Raw genomic sequence first — 13,603 nt, 5'->3', positions numbered from 1 at the left:
AGATGTAACCTTCAGGGATCAAAATATTCCAATTAATATTAATGCTGAAGCATGTTGGTCCTCTAGTGTTTGACTTAACCACCTTAACTTACCCTTTTAAAATCTTAGGATAATGATAGCTTACTCTGGCAAATGAATCTTTCAAATATTACTGTACCATTATCTCAACTATCAAAACCAAGACTCTTTGCCTCCACCCCTAATATTCACAGCCTTTACCCCATTGAGCTATGAACTTTACAAGTTTTTCCATATAGCCAGCCCCTCTGCCTCAGCAGCTTATAAAACACTGCCATTATTACCTTCAAAACCTACAACTAAGACTTTATACCAAAAAATGTGAAGTCAACAGCATCAAACCTTGGTACGCCTCCAAAAGTTGCATTCCCTAAGTTAGTGTTGCAGCCCTAGTTTAGTGGGAAAAAGGAAAGCAAACCTTTTTGCCACTCTTTCTCTTCACTCAGGACATAAAAACAGCTTAGCAGATTAATGGCAAAAGAAAGAGTAAGAATAAAAAGTTTCTTTCCTCCTTTCATGTCCAGGCTTTTTGTCTGTTCTTTGGGGTGGTTAGGAGTGTGTGTGTGTGTGTGTGTGTGTATGTGTGTTGGGTGTGTGTGTGTGTTGGGGGTGTGTATGTGTGTGTGTGTTTTTAAATTCTCAGAATAACACTTGCATCATGTCCGGGTTTTTTTGGGGGTGTGTGTGTGTATGTGTGTGTGTGTGTGTGTGTGTGTGTGTCCTCCTTTCATGTCCAGGTTTTTTGTCTGTTCTTTGGGGTGGGTAGGAGTGTGTGTGTGGGGGTGTGTGTGTTGGGTGTGTGTGTGTGTTGGGGGTGTGTATGTGTGTGTGTGTGTTTTTAAATTCTCAGAATAACACTTGCATCATGTCCGGGTTTTTTTGGGTGTGTGTGTGTGTGTGTGTGTGTGTGTGTGTGTGTGTGTCCTCCTTTCATGTCCAGGCTTTTTGTCTGTTCTTTGGGGTGGGTAGGAGTGTGTGTGTGTGTGTGGGTGTGTGTGTGTTGGGGGTGTGTGTGTGTGTTGGGGGTGTGTATGTGTGTGTGTTTTTAAATTCTCAGAACACCTGCATCATGTCCAGGTTTTTCTTTTTTTTTTTTGGAGACAAGGTCTGGCTCTATTGCCCAGGCTGGCGTGCAATGGTGCAATCTCGGCTAACGGCAGCCTTGACCTCCTGGACTCAAGGAATCCTCCTGAGTAGCTGGTACTAACAGGCATGCACCACCAAGCCAAGCTAATTTTTGTATTTTATGTAGAGACAGGGTTTTGCCATGTTGCCCAGGCTGGTATCGAATTCCTGAGTTCAAGCAATCTGCCCACCTCAGCCTCCCAAAGTGCTGGGATTACAGGTGTGAGCCACTGCGCATAGCCATGTTCAGTTTTTAAGGGTTACAGGTAAGGCCTTGATTGAGGAGTCCAGTTCTGCCTCATTTCTAACTAAAAAGTGAATTATGCTTCAAGGTGTGCCACCACATAAACTCCATCTTTGAACTTTCTGTTAAGGGTATCTAAAAGGTTTGGAAACAGAAACCAGGCTATTTATTACAAGGCTCTGATAAAAATGGTTTTGGCTTATATGAACAAAAATGAAAATTTCGAAACGTTAACATGTAGCTGAGAAATAACATATTACAGAAGGACGTTTAACATTATACTTACAGAGAAAGCATAGTTTTTTGTTTGTTTTTGAGATGGAGGCTCGCTCTGTCCCCCAGGCTGGAGTGCAATGGTGCAATTTGGCTTACTGCAACCTCCACCTCCTGGGTTCAAGCAATCGTGCCTCAGCCTCCCAAGTAGTTGGGATTACAGGTGCACATTACCACATCTGGCTAATTTTTTGTATTTCTGGTAGAGATGCGGTTTCACCATGTTGCCCAGGCTCGTTTTGAACTCCTGGCCTCAAGTGATCCACCTGCCTCAGCCTCCCAAAGTGCTGGGATTATAGGCATGAGCCACCACACCTGGTCACAAAGCATAGTTTCTAGTAATTATTTATACCTGCACTTCTGTAGCTCAGATCTCCAAGAATTTTATCTCCAACTTTTCGAAGTTTCCAGTGCTGCCGTAATCGCAAAAGCTCAGAATTGAAGTCTCTTTGTAGCTTGTTTTCTTGGTTTTCAGTGACCGATTTAGTCAGTCTTTCTGCTCCCTTCAGTAAGATTTGTGCTGCTCCAGCGAGTGACTTCTTTTTGGACATCAACTGCAACGTCTGAGGATTCTATCAAAAACAATCCAAACATGCAGTTCTGCATGATTTTCAAATGACTCTGAAATTACACATTTTATTAATAATAAAAGGTAGAAGTGAAAGAAAAGCAAAAAGGAGGGGAAAGCACCCATAAGATGGTTTTTATAAAATAATAACCTTAACCTATTTCTTTGTTCAGCTCACTCAAAGCTTAACTTATGTTAAACCACAAACACGACAATGGCCTCAGTCAGAACTCAGCACTGCATCGACTCCGTCCAGCCCGTTTAAGGTCCCCTCTTGACGTACTGCCATTCCTCTCCTTACATATTGCCACCCCCATCCTGTACATACACGCGTACAGTTTTATATATAAATCACCTTTTTGGCACTCATTATACTTCTGATTAACATCTATAATCTCTGCTTCAATGTAACCTGCATGATGGCAGAAACCACTACATCTACAAACTCTAGAAGAACGTCTGGCACATTGATTTAATTTCACTTAATGAATGAATGACTCCAATGAGTCTAAGTGTAAAATTATCCTGTTATTTTGTAGCTTACCATATTTTTTATCTTACCATAGCTATTAAAGTGCTTTTGGAATTAAGAATGAAATCACCCAGCATTAACTGTTTTTCTTTTGAGATGGAATCTTGTTCTGTCACCCAGGATAGAGTGCAGTAGAACCATCTTGGCTCACCGTATCCTTGACCTCCTGGCTCAAGCAATCCTCTGGCTTCAGCCTCCTGAGAAGCTGGGACTCCAGATTCACACCACCAAACCTGGCCTTTTTTTTTTTTTTTTTTTGTAGAGACAGGGTCTCGTTATGTTGTCTAGGATAGTCTCAAACTCCTGGACCCCTGCTTCAGCTCCCCAAAGTGTTGGAATTACAGGTGTCAGCCACCGCGCCCTGCCATTGTTAATATTAAATGTACTTAACTGAATCCTAATTTTTTAGAAAACTGATCAGAAATAAAAATCTATGTATCATATATGCATACATAAATACCCACATCACCATAATTTGTGTATTTTACCAACCAGTTTAATAAAAGAAAGTTTTCTGGCTGTATGAGTCAAAAATCACAAAGCTTCATAAACACATCAAAATAATCTTTTGATTGTATTAGGGAACATAAATCAAAGAGTTCCTGGAGATCTTAAGAAATTCCTAGAGACTCCTTTCTGGGAAAAGCACAGAACAGTAGAAAAGGCACTGAGACCACAAGTCAGGGGCTGGAGTTCTGGTCTTGGCTCTAACTACTGGCTTGACAGCAATCTGAACATATTACAAACCTCTTTAGGCCTTAATTTTCTCTCTGTAAAATGAAGAAAGCATATTTAGGGAATTCTATCAGTTCCCCAGCACAATGTTTCTAGATTCTGATACTATTACTATGTAATTCTATTCAATTAATTTTATTTACAAATGGATTCTAACAGTCATTACTTCCTCTCCATGACAAATTTGGTCATGGTCTTGACACTTTTTTTCCTTAAGGACCCAAGTAGCCTCAACGTTTTCAGACTCTTTATTCACCAACTCATCTTTCTGCTGCTTCTCTTTCATCTTCAAATGTTCAAAAACTGAATATATTGTTTATGAAATATCAGCAATTTTTCCCAGCTCTCAATATTCTCCATAATTTGGCCTAATTTTTCTAATCCATCACCTTAAAAAAAAGGAAGGAAGGATTAGATGAAAAAACAAGGACTTACAGAAAATAACTTGCTTGCTAAATTTAAGGTCACACAGTTAATGAAGGCAGAAGCAGGATTTGAATCCAGGTCTATCTGATTCCCAAGCCATTATATCATCACGTTTTTGTGTAATATATCACAGACCAAGGACCCGGGCTGTAAGAATTTGTTAAGATTTGGTAACTTTTTTTGTGTGTGTGAGATGAAGTCTCACTCTGTTGCCCAAGCTGGAAAGCAATGGGGCACTCTCGGCTCACTGCAACCTCCACCTCCCAGGTGCAAGCAATTCTCCTGCCTCAACCTCCCGTGTAGCTGGGACTACAGGCACATGCCACCATGCCCAGCTAATTTTTTTGTATCTTTTAGTAGAGACGGGGTTTCACTGTGTTGGCCAGGCTGGTCTTGATCTCCTGACCTCGTGATCCGACCGCCTTGGCCTCCCAGAGTGCTAGGATTACAGGGGTGAGCCACCACACCCAGCCAAGATTTGACAACCTTTAAAGTATCAGATTTTTAATGAAACTTAACTCTTCCAAGGATCAAAGATACATAATAAAAAAAATAAAGGAGATGCAGTTGTATGGCTTTGTTTTAGACCAGCTAGTCTTTAAATCTTCATCTGGACTTAATTTTGCGAGAAAGAAAAATAGAACAATAGGCACAAAGCCAAAAAAGAGTCCTGGGACTTAATAAGTAAAATGTTATTATTCAATTAAAGTCCACAAATACCTGTTTTGGAGGAAGTGCATCCTGAGAGACAGGATCAAGAGTCATAAATTTTTTATCCCTAACAATACTGAGAACATCATAGAGAACACACATCTCTGTCAGGGCACTTCGCAAATTGTTCCTCACTGAGTCCCAAGGCCAAAGGGAAGGTTGAAATTTTACCAATCCTAAAGAGAGAAACAAAAAAAAAAAAACCAGAAGTATTCATTACACTGAATGGAAGACAGCTCACTTAAGTTTAATAAGTACTAAATGGAGGAATAATGAATTTCATTTTAAATTGTTCTCTTGTTTATCCCATCCCATCCACCCTTTCTTGAATCTGTTAACATTCATATTAGCATTCCTACAATCACAAAAAGAATATGGTATCTATTTCCACAGGTTAAATTTATTATTACAAGGTTATAGACTCAAATATCTTTTTAAATTTATGTAAACCTTTTTAATAATCTTCTTCTTACAGTTTTTAGAAATTGAATTTACAATTGTACACAATTTCCAAAATACAGAAAAATACAAAACAAAAATGACCTGTAATGCCAGCCACTATTAGCATATCTTCCTTTTAACCATTTTAAAAAAAGTATTGTTATTAAATACATGAACATTCACTATAAAGAGTTCATATGATAAAGAATTAGAGTGTAAAAAGTGAAAGTTTTCCTTCATTCCCCACCCCTTATTCTCTCCCCTCCTGAGAGGTAACCACTATTAAGAGATGGAGTGTGCCCTTTCAAAGGATCTTCCATGCACTTACAAACATCTATTTCCAATTTCCTATTACTTGCTTTTCCCCCGCCCCCACTTATCATGTCCTAGGACACTTCCACGTTAGCACTTACAAATCTACTTAATTCTTTTAATACTGTACGATATTCTGGAACATAGATATACGATACGTTTAACCGTCTGTATTTAATGGATTACTTCTAACAATGCTAGCAGTGGTAAACACCTTGAACATATACCCTATCTATGTGCACCTTTTTCTGCAGGTTAAATTTTTTGCTGGGGTAATAGTGAATCAAAGGAAATAGACATTTAAAAGTTTCGGCCGAGCGCAGTGGCTCAGACCCATAATCTCAGCACTTTGGGAGTCCAGTGCAGGGTGGATCACCTGAGATCAGGTGTTCAAGACCAGCCTGGCCAACGTGGCGAAACCCTATCTCTACTAAAAATACAAAAATTAGCTGGTCATGGTGGTACACGCCTATAGTCCCAGATACTAGGGAAACTGAGGTGAAAGAATCTCTTGAATCCAGAAGCCGAGATCCAGCCTGGGCGACAGAGCAAGACTCCGTCTCAAAAAACAAACAAACAAAAAGTTAAAATTAAAGTGTGGCAGATACTAAACTGTCAAATTGTCTTTCAAAAACACTACCAGTTCACATTCCTAACCCTGAATATGAATAATCTTTTCAATTTCTGTCAATTTTGTACACGAAAAGAGTATCTTAATAATGTCTTAATTTCCCAGTCCCTACTAATGAGATGGAGTCTATATTTTGTTTCTTGGTATCTGAAGTCTCTCCTCTATAAGCTGTTTATAACTTTGGCCTAGTTTTCCAACCTATCATCATTTTTTTTTCAGTATGAAGAAACTTTTGGAATATGGAGGATATCAACTAAATTTGTGTTGTACGTGTAGAACTTCTCCTAGTCTGTCATTTATCTTCTTACTTTGTTTATGGCATCTTTTCCCATTATTTTTAATTTTTATGTAATTAATATATCTATCCTTTGTAAGGCAGGGGTGTGTGTGTGTTAGGCTCTTGTTCTGTTACCCAGGCTGGCGTGCAGTGGCACAATCATGTAGCTCACTGGAGCCTCGATCTCACTGGCTCAATCCATCCTCCTCCCTCAGCCTCCCTAGTAGCTAGGACCACTGATGTGCACCACCACGCCCAGCTAATTTTTTTTAATTTGTAGAGACAGGAGTTCCCTACGTTGCCCAGGCTGGTCTTGAACTCTTGGGCTCAAGTGATGCTTCCACCTCGGTCTCCCAGTGTCGGGATTACAGGCGTGAGCCACCGTGCCTGTCCTGTTATTCCCTAAATTAAGATCTATCCTAGTCCCAAAGTAACACAACTATTCTTACATTACTTCTTCTAACACTTTGTTTTACTTTCATTTGGCACCTCAATCCTCAAAAATTATTGTGGAAATAATTTTTGTGTGAGGTCTAAAGCAGTATTTACCTTTTTTCGCAAATGGACTGCTAATTATCCTAACACCACTGGCCTGAGATAACATCTCTAAATTCCCATTTACACCGGGTCTGCTGCATAACTAAACTAAGAATTGTGATTTTTTTTTTTCAAAAATCCTTGACAATGAGAACCCACTCATCGTTTCTTCACTTCCCTCCTAACCAGCCTCCTCCTTCTCTTCCAGTCTTGCTTTCCCTATAATTCATTTAACGCAAAGCATCTACAGTAACCTTTAACAAAATCACGTCTCTACCTATCCTGCAAAAGCTTTCCGTTGTCCCAACACAAGTCAAATGCTTAACCCGGCCTACTGGGCTCGACGGGATCCGGCCCCGCCTACCTCTGGGACCTCGATACACATTCCCGTCAACACAGACCTCTTTTCGGTAGGTGCTACTATCATCATCCACGCCGCGCAAAGATGCAGAGTAACCCGCCCGAGGTCACAGAGCCGGCAAGGGGCAGAGTCCCGATCTAGGGCTCTTGGCCACTAAGTGTGCCACATTAAAGGCGCTCTACCGAGAAGTATTCATTTAAACACTTCACCGTGTGACAGCGTCTCAAACGCTCCCACTCAAGGAGACTCGCAGGTCTCCCCCTCGCGGGACAGGCCAAGGGCCGCCACCCCGGCGGACTCGGGCAATAGACGCAGGCCCTACCTTCCTCGTCGTCCTGGTCTGCGCTCGATCCGGCGCCCGCCCAGTCCTGAGCGTCGCCCTCGGCCCCCGCTGCCTCCTCCTCCTCGGAGCCCGAACCCTGGCTGAAGTCTATGCGCTGGGCCAGACGCGCCAGGTTCTGCGACATGGACAGCGGCTGCAGGTACGTCTCGGTGCCATCCAGTCCCACCTCCTGGACCTGCTTCTCGCAGGCCGATTCGATGCTGATCCGCACTGCGCGCACCCCGGACATGCTGGCGGCGTCGGCCCGCGGTGGGAGGACCCCCGCGCGAGGCAAAAAGAGGTACGAAGAGGCCTCCCTGCGGAGACCCGGGAAGCCGAACCCCGGAGCCGCGGTGACACAGAAGACCCGCGGGAAACCGAACGCTCAGGCCGGAAACCAAAGAGCCGGCCCAGCGACTTTCCCAGAACGCACTGCGGGCTCCTTTCTCCGCGTCTTACGTAGCAAAACTAGGCAGGCGCGGAAGCTCCTGGTCGCGCGGAAGCTCCTGGTCTCCCGAGAGCGCTTCCGGCGAATCCCGCGGCAGGAAGGGGTAAACTTCCGGGCCTGTAAGAGGCGTGGCCCGCCGCAGGAGTAAAGGAGCAGTGCCCGAGCCGAGAGTTGGGGGAGTTTATTCCCTGCCTTTTTTCTTTCTTTCTTTTCTTTTCTTTCTTTCTTTCTTTTTTTAATATTAAAAAAAGAAAAAGATGGGGCTTCACCCTTATGGCCAGGCTGGTCTTGAACTCCTGACCTCAGATGATCCATCCATCTCGGCCTTCCAAAGTGCTAGGACTACAGGCGTGAGCCACCGCGCCCGGCCTATTCCCTGCCTTTTTAACCCTGTCTTTGGGAGGCCCAAGAGGGCGGATCACGAGGTCAAGCGATCTCTTGTGAAACACCGCCTCTATTAAAAATACAAAAATTAGGTGGGCGTGGTGCTACGGGCCTGTAGTCCCTGCTACTCGGGAGGCTGAGGCAGGAGGATCGCTTGAACCCGAGGGGCGGAGGTTGCAGTGAGCCAAGTTCGTGCCACTGCACTCCAGTATGGACAACAGAGCGAGACTCCGTTTAAAAAAAAAAGAAGAGGCCGGGTGCAGTGGCTCACGCCTGTAATCCTAGCACTTTGGGAGGCCAAGGTGGGTGGATCACCTGAGGTCAGGAGTTCAAGAGCAGCCTGGCCATCACGGAGAAACACCATCTTTAAAAATAATAATAAAATAAAAATAAATAAATAATTAAAAAATGGAGGAGGAAATAAAATTGCAGAGGCGAGAGGAGTCAAGGAAAAGGAAATTAATGGATCCTTGAACCTTAGCATGAAAGTCCTACAGAGAGAACTGAGATCTGGGGGCTTACACCTTAGAGTTGAAACAACAGCCGGGCGTGGTGGCGCGCACCTCTGGTCGCGCGCGCCTGTGGTCCCAGCTACTCGGGAGGCTGAGGTGGGAGGATCGCTTGAACCCAAGAGATGGAAGCTACAGTGAGCTGAGACCTCACCACTGCACTCCAGCGTAGGCAATAGAGGGAGACCTTGCCTCAAAACAAAAGTTTTTTTTTGTTTTTTTTTTTTAAGACAGAGTCTCACTCTGTCGCCAGGTGCCAGGCTGGAGTGCAGTGGCACAATCTCGGCTCACTGCAACCTCTGCGTCCCGGGTTCAAGCAATTCTCCTGCCTCAGCCTCCCGAGTAGCTGGGACTACAGGCACGCACCACCACGCCCAGCTAATTTTTGTATTTTAAGTAGAGACAGGGTTTCACCATGTTGACCAGGATGGTCTCGATCTCTTAACCTCGTGATCCGCCCGCCTCGGCCTCCCAAAGTGCTGGGATTACAGGCTTGAGCCACCGCGCCCGGCCAAAAGTTTTTTTTAATTAAAAATTTTTTTAAAGAAACATTATCTGAAGAGTTATAAATTAAGGGTGTGGCTTGGGGGAAACAATTGTGCTTATCACCACTTAAAATTATACTACATAATTATTTGGTTTCCTGTTAGTTATAACTCTATGACAGCCAATATCTGCAGCAGACACAATAGACTCTGGCATATAATAAGTGCTTAATATTCATTTTATGCCTGAGTAACAGAATAAATAATGTTGATCTCGTTTTTTTACTGGTGATGGGGTCTTGCTGTGTTGCCCAGGCTGAGTGCAGTGGTATTCACAAGTGCTATCAGCACACTACAACCTTGCACTCCCAGGCTAAAATGATGCTCCTGCCTTAGCCTCCTGAGCAGCTGGGACTATAAGGGTGTCTCCCCATGCCTGGCCTATAAATAATTAAAAGATTAAGAAGAAGTGGTATAACTTCAGTCTTTGGGTCTCTAAGAACATATTTCATTAGTAATTCCACAGACAAAAATGGATTCTCTTATATTACAAAACTCTATGTTTAAGGATTTATATATACCATTTATCATGAGTCTTTGCCAAGTTTTGTTCTGACCAAGATATATCTAGGTTTTGAACTACTTTCCTAAGATATTTAGGAAAATACAGTTGCCCTGGTGTCAGTCCCTACCGAAGAAGAAAGTGGATGGCTGTGTGTGGAGGGCGGTGCATTTTCATGAGAGGAACCTATTTCTGGCAAGCTACAGTCTGTCACACAATCATGTTCAAGAACCACTGTACTTGCTTTTCATGTGTAAATTTGTAAAGAAAAAACGTTTATTTTAAAATTTGATTAATAGCCAGGCGCAGTGGCAGTATAACAGCAGTGCAAACAAAAACAAGGCGAAACAACAAATGATTATGATTCCTAGAATAAGCAACAGCGTTTGCCACCAAGTCCTCGAGATCCAAACTAGCTGCTTAGCCAATCATTTAAAGAGGTGCTGGATCCAAAAGGTTTCATATTATCCATTAATATAGTGATGTTATCTGATTTATCTGGGTTACAGACATAAAATACAGGTTTTATGATGGTGAGGGTTCCTCCCTGGGCTTTGGTGGGTATGTCAAAAACATGTCGTTTCGCAATATAGCCTTTTCCTTAAGAGTAACTTTATTGTTTAATAATGGAATACCCATGTAGCTATCTTTTGGGTATAATTGATTAAGACCTCTACATGCCAAATAACATCCTCAGCACCCAGTTGTGGTATGAAGATGGAAGCTAAATGATTATACCAATGGAACGCAGAATGAACCCAATGAGTTCATAAATAAGGAAAATTTGCAGGCTTTGGCAAAGTATGAACTATTTGACTATATGCTTAAGCATAACCCGAAGAACATCATCCTAACTATCCCAGAAGTAACCATGGCCATAGTTAGTGCCACATAGCCAAAATGTTCCATTTGGAGCTAATCAATAATACATTCAATGGCATGCCGATCAGTACTTTGTGATATAATGGTGTGGATACACCGTTCTTTGAGTGTCCATCCCATATCTCCAGTGCTTTGGGACCAGATATCTTTGGTATGATTTCTCTGCTTCCAATATAAAAGGGCCAGCTGGCCGGGCACAGTGGCTCACACCTGTAATCCTAGCACTTTGGGAGAATGAGGTGGGCAGATCATCTGAGGTCAGGAGTTCAAGACCAGCCTGGCCAACATGGCAAAACCTCATCTCTACTAAAAACACAAAACTGGTTGGGCGTGGTGGCACATGCCTGTAATCCCAGCTACTCGGAAGGCTGAGGCAGGAGAATTGCTTGAACCCAGGAGGCAGAGATTTCAGTGAGCCAAGATCATGCCATTGCACTCCAGCCTTGGCAACAAAGCGAGACTCTCTTTAAAAAAAAAAAAAAAAAAAAGTGGGTAGGGGCAAGGTGACTGAGCTGGGAAGGAGAGGTAAGTCAGATAAAACCATCCCAAGTTTATGTTACACCATTCTGAAACCAAGGCGTCTTCTTTCAATTAATTGGGGCAGTGTCATTGTTTGATTACTTGGTTGGGGCAGTGCCAGGATTAAAGTCAACAAACTAGTTTTTTTACTAAGAAGCTGCTTCCATGACCTTCACTCTGTAAAGTTTTTTTTTGTTTTTTGAGATGGAGTCTTGCTGTGTCACCCAGGCTGGAGTGCAGTGGTGCAATCTTGGCTCACTGCAACCTCTTGCCTCCAAGGTTCAAGTGATTCTTCTGCCTCAGCCTCCCAAGTAGCTAGGACTACAGGTGCACACCACTATGCCCAACTAATTTTTGTATTTTTAGTCGAGTCAGGGTCTTACCATGTTGGCCACACTGGTCTCAAACTCCTGAGCTCAGTTGATCTGCTCGCCTTGGCCTCCAAAAGTGCTGGGATTACAGGCATGAGCTACTTGTGTCTGGCCTGAAAGTATTATTAATAAGCTAGTGATGTGCTTTATCCTTCATCATACTAGTGTCAAGCACCATGACTGTTTTTGAGAAACACAAATATATTTCTGATACTCTATGCAATATGGTCTCTCCTTGGAGAAATATATTTCTCTCCTTGGAGAGACGATACCCACCAGGAAAGCCAGAACTACTGGGAAGGGGCATGAGACCACATATTCAACAAGTATTTTTTTTAAAAAATAATCTATTAGCATAGCCCTAAGCCCATTGCAAAAAGAGGTTTGCTTTATGGGCAACAGTTAATGATAGTAGTGCCAAGACATGAAAACTGAAGTTTAGTGGGAGCTTGTAAAGGAAAGTCTTCCCCATCTATTAACATTGCTAATATTAAGCATTTGTTTAGATACAGGCCTGGTTTGGAGTCTTGGGTTTTAACCGCCTACCTCAGATGTTATTTTATGCTAAACCTCTCATTGACTTATTGTGAAACAGCGATCACCTTCTGGGGAAACAGTCCCTTAGGAGATGGAGCCCTCTTCAGATGAGAAACATGGATCCAGGAGTCAATTCCATTTTTTTTTTTTTTTTTGAGATGGAGTCTTGTTCTGTCAACCAGGCTCGAGTGTAGTGGCACAATCTCAGCTCACTGCAACCTCTGCCTCCCTGGTTCAAGCGATTCTCCTGCCTCAGCCTCTCTAGTTGCTGGAAATACAAGCACATGCTCACCACCACATCCCACTAATTTTTGTAGTTTTAGTAGAGGTGGGATCGTGCCATGTTGCCCATGGTCTCAAACTCCTGAGCTCAGGCAATCCACCCACCTCAGCCTCCCAAAGTGCTGGGATTATAGACATGAGCCACTGGCCAAGAGTCTATTCCTTCTAATATAATAGCAAAAGGCTTACTAAGAAGCACTTGGTAAGAGCCCTTCCACTTGGTTGGAGAGAGTCCTTTAGAGGACGTTGTTTCCAGTAGATACAATCTCCTGGTTGAAAATTGTGGGTCTTGAATTATTCATATCCCAGGTGCCCACTAGGAAAGAATTTTTCACTAGGTAATCATTTTTATTAATTGTCTCATACGGTTAGAACAACAAAGAAGTATGACTCCCCTTACAATTAAGGAGTTACCGTTTCCTGGGACAGATTCATAGATATGTGAGTTATTATTTCAAATGAGTACAACTGATGTTCTCCAAAGGGGTTGATGTTAGGTTAAGCAAAGCCAGTAAGAGAGCCTTTGGCCATGGGATCTTAAAAACTTGTGTTAGTTTTTGTCAATTGAGTATTTTCTTTTTGTAAAGACGGGGTCTCACTATGTTGCCCGGGCTGGTCTGAAGATTCTGGGCTCAAGCCGTCTTCCTACCTTGGCCTCCCAAAGTGCTGGGATTACAGATGTAAGCCACTGCACCCAGCCCAACTGGGTCTAAATTATTTCATGTGTATGCCCCACCAATCCAGATAATTGGGAATGATACACACAAACTGTTGGAGGATGGGCTGAATTTTACATACTGATTGATTTCTCCAATAAAATGAGTACTTCAGTCTCTGTAGAGTTCTAGAGGAACTCCCCATGTTGGAATAATCTTTTCTAAAAGAATTTTACTTACTGCTAAGGCAGTCACTCTTTGGCATGGAAATGCTTCTACTCAATAAGAAAATTCAAATCATCACCAAAACATACTTGTATCCTTGTGACGCTGTCAGCTGAACAAAATCTAATTGCTATATTTCCAAGGGGTCTTCAGGTAAAGGGAAATATCCTTGGGAACTGTGTAAAAGGTTTCCCTGGATTACATTTTGGGCAGATGGGGCGGAAATTGTA

At 42.8% G+C, this 13,603-nt stretch overlaps 1 protein-coding gene across 4 annotated transcripts in view; it reads right to left on the bottom strand.

The window, feature by feature from the left end:
- MED17 (mediator complex subunit 17) overlaps positions 1-7,971 on the bottom strand; it is a 30,108-nt gene extending 22,137 nt beyond the window's left edge. The window contains exons 1-3 of one of the 4 annotated variants that reach the window (XM_064365420.1): positions 7,514-7,971; positions 4,642-4,808; positions 2,013-2,232 (exon numbers count right to left, since the gene is read on the bottom strand). In XM_064365420.1, coding sequence (XP_064221490.1) covers positions 2,013-2,232; positions 4,642-4,808; positions 7,514-7,763 — 637 coding nt within the window. In that variant the 5' untranslated portion in view covers positions 7,764-7,971. The remainder of the gene's footprint in view (positions 1-2,012; positions 2,233-4,641; positions 4,809-7,513) is intronic. The other 3 variants (XM_064365419.1, XM_064365418.1, XM_064365417.1) reach the window with 3 other exon arrangements.
- Positions 7,972-13,603: the final 5,632 nt, after the last annotated feature.

Source organism: Aotus nancymaae, unplaced genomic scaffold, assembly GCF_030222135.1.
Source record: "Aotus nancymaae isolate 86718 unplaced genomic scaffold, 86718_ANA_hifiasm-v0.15.2.pri h1tg000059l, whole genome shotgun sequence".
NCBI lineage: Eukaryota > Metazoa > Chordata > Mammalia > Primates > Aotidae > Aotus > Aotus nancymaae.
The sequence above is the reverse complement of the archived record's forward strand: the minus strand, read 5'-3'. Positions and strand labels throughout refer to the sequence as shown.